The sequence below is a fragment of the Cariama cristata genome, unplaced genomic scaffold (assembly GCF_000690535.1).
Source record: "Cariama cristata isolate BGI_N322 unplaced genomic scaffold, ASM69053v1 scaffold7912, whole genome shotgun sequence".
Lineage (NCBI taxonomy): Eukaryota > Metazoa > Chordata > Aves > Cariamiformes > Cariamidae > Cariama > Cariama cristata.
In genome coordinates, this window is record NW_009602072.1 from 99550 (window position 1) to 102462 (window position 2913).

Here is a 2913-nt window from a genome sequence, read left to right on the forward strand (position 1 = left end):
ATAGGTTTTCCAAGAGCATTTTATACAGGAAACATGACAAGAAGCAGAACAAACAGTGCAACGCACAGGTCAACAGAAATATTACCTTTCCTTGAAAGGCTCCAGGGACAAAAAAGGCATGTTCTCTCTTCTTCCAGGGAATATTCTCGGTACACATAGAAAGCATGTATGTAGCAACTTTGATTTCAAGAACACTTTCTAGGAACAGCAATCTCAGAACCTACAAGGTAGATTAAAACTGCCACGACAATTTGCAGATGGAAAAAAAAAAAAAAAAAAATCACGCAGACATTACTCGCCTCAAACTCCCTAGGGAGGTCAATGTCTGGTCTCAACAGGGATTTAGGAATTCCTATATCTCATTCTGCAAACAGCAAGCACCTCCTTGCCTATGAATTCACGAATGTGAGAGGCCATTTGTCAGTCACTGCTCCTGTTCCGAAGACTCCCTGCCCTCGTGATTCGAGCCATTTGATTTAAAAAGCAAGAGGCTTCTGTCCCAGCTGGTGCTCCCAAAGCAACACACCAGCTCCATGGCACAGTCCTTCGTTAAGATCTGGGTTATCCTCTCTGCCATATCCCCATTGATCGCAAGAGATCGGAAGTGATCAAAGTCATTTCTGCCCAGCTTCCGCAAGCGGCGTGCAGCTGCCCTGTAGCACTTCCACGGCTGAGGTTCAATCAGCAGGTACTTGCACAGAGAGGAGAGGAAGGACAGGAAGTCCATCAGGCCACTATCCCCATGATTCAGGTGGATCCACATCGTCACAGACATGCAAAAACCAATGTCAAAGGTGGAGCGGCCAAAACGGCCCAGGTAGGAGCTCAGGAATGGCTCCCTAGCACTGGAGTCCATGATGTCCAGGTTGGCAAAGGATATGGAGGTAGGAAAGGGGCTGCACTGTTGAGCCCTCTCAATCAACACTGGATCAATGTCACAGCACAGAAGGTTCAGATCCTTTCCACCTGCAGGCTGGTCCAGGCTGCCTTTGCTCTCCTGAAGGCCAAGGAGATGCCTGTACAGAGCCACACTCAGCTCCTGCAGAAAGGAAAACAACAGGGGTTCACAAGGCCTATGCTGCTTTGTTAACCTATACCATGCTTCATTAATCCTACACCAAGCACATAGGGTCCCACTTTCAGCAGCAAGCTACAAGCACCAACTCAGAGCTTTCCCTTGATGAAGTTCAGAACAACAAGCTGCCCGACAATCTTCCTTTCTGTAGCAAAAAACGTCGAGGTAGCCCTGACTACCAGAAAGTCAACCAGAAATTGGAACTAAACTTGCATCACCCCACACTCAAGGTTTTGCTCCAAAAACTACAGGAAAGATAAGTTTTAGTAACAGCAATCTTGCTGGATATCCCCATCGAAAGTGGGGGTGAAGGCTTCACTGGCTTCCCTAGGTGAGCCTCAGAGTTCCCTAGTGACACTTAGGCTGTCACTAGCTAATGTATATTAGCTATATATAATGCCTAATTTAGAGTAATACATTTCTTCTGCCGCTGTTAAAGTAAAAGACATTCCTTGACCATTAGATTGTAGCATAAGACAGTTAACAGGAGAGCTTGCCTTCGAATTTCCTTTCACAGAATGGGCCACTAAGTGGAAAGCGTATTAATCTTCTATTAAAGGAGATCCAATGACGTTCCTGAATGACACCGGCTATGAGTGCGTAGCCCACACAAGTAGGAAGACAGTGTCCTCTACTGGTGAAAGCTGCTGCATCTCAGAAGCACTGGACTGAGAACATTTTTACCTGACCTGTTTTACAAGTTCACCTGAAATAGGATCTAGAATTGTCCTTTAGATAATGCCTTAGGCAGACTTTCAAACCTTCTGGCTGCACCCTGGCAGAAGAGCAGCCATGGAAACAGCAGTACTTTTGTCCCCAGCCAGAATGCAATTTCATTCTGAATGAATGATTATTTCTAAGTTAATACATTGACAAAGTCTCCATCTGAAAAAATCTTTAAACACTGTTTAATTAAACATCGCACCAGTCTGTATCAGAGATGCACAGATACTTCTGAATTACAACACAGTAAAGCTGCACACTGAGGACAAGCCAAGAGAAAAAAACAGAACTATGTAAAGAAAGAGAATGAACTTTCAAAATAGGAAATTCTACAAGATTACCAGCTGTGTCACAAGGTCTTCAAGAACACGTGACCAGGATTTTAGTTTCAAGGTCGGCCTCATGGATAAATGATGTGACACTACACAATACACAGCAACACACAGTTTCTAGCTTCAGGCTTGTCCAGCTCCCCTGCTCTTAGGGCAGTCCTATAGCAGCTCTCCAGTGCTCGGGACATGCAGCAACCCAGGGCACTGCAGGCTCAGGTCTCAGTGGGAAAGATGACAGACCCACCAACACAGCCTCCTAAACCAACTCTCAGCAACACAACCAGCTGTGCCTCACCCCTGCCTCCACCCTCCTCTCACAGGAGACCTGCGGAGGGGGCTTCCCACACACCGATGCTCTCCTGACCCCCACCAGTCTCATGCTGCACCCAAGTCCTGGCCTTCCCACTGTACCTTTCACACAGGCCCATCCCTGTCCCAGGCTGCTACCCCCTCTCTGGCCATTCCAGGCAGTTTCCTTCATCCCCAGTCCCCCAGGCCAGCACTCCTCCCAGCCTTCCCCACTGCTCCCCAAGACTTCAAGCTACTGCCCCCCTCCCCCCCAGTTTTCTCAGTCTGCCCCATTCTTCCCCAACATCCCATGGGAGTGCTTTCCCCAACCTTCCCAGTCTTCCTTCCAACACCCCAGGTCGCTGTCTGCCCCAGCCTCCCCACTCTACCCCAATGCCCCCAACATTCACACCAGTGCCTCCCCACCTTTCCAATCTGCTTCCCCACACCACTAGCTCCCGTCTCCAACCTCTCCTCCGCTTGCCTCACTACCTC

General features: G+C 48.3%; 1 protein-coding gene across 1 annotated transcript; it reads right to left on the minus strand.

Moving 5' to 3' along the window:
• Positions 1-424: 424 nt before the first annotated feature.
• On the minus strand, positions 425-1039 carry BCDIN3D (BCDIN3 domain containing; the record flags this gene model as incomplete). The annotated part of the gene is made up of 1 exon (XM_009694582.1): positions 425-1039. A coding segment is annotated over one exon (615 nt), but the record flags the coding sequence as incomplete, so codon positions are not given.
• Positions 1040-2913: the final 1874 nt, after the last annotated feature.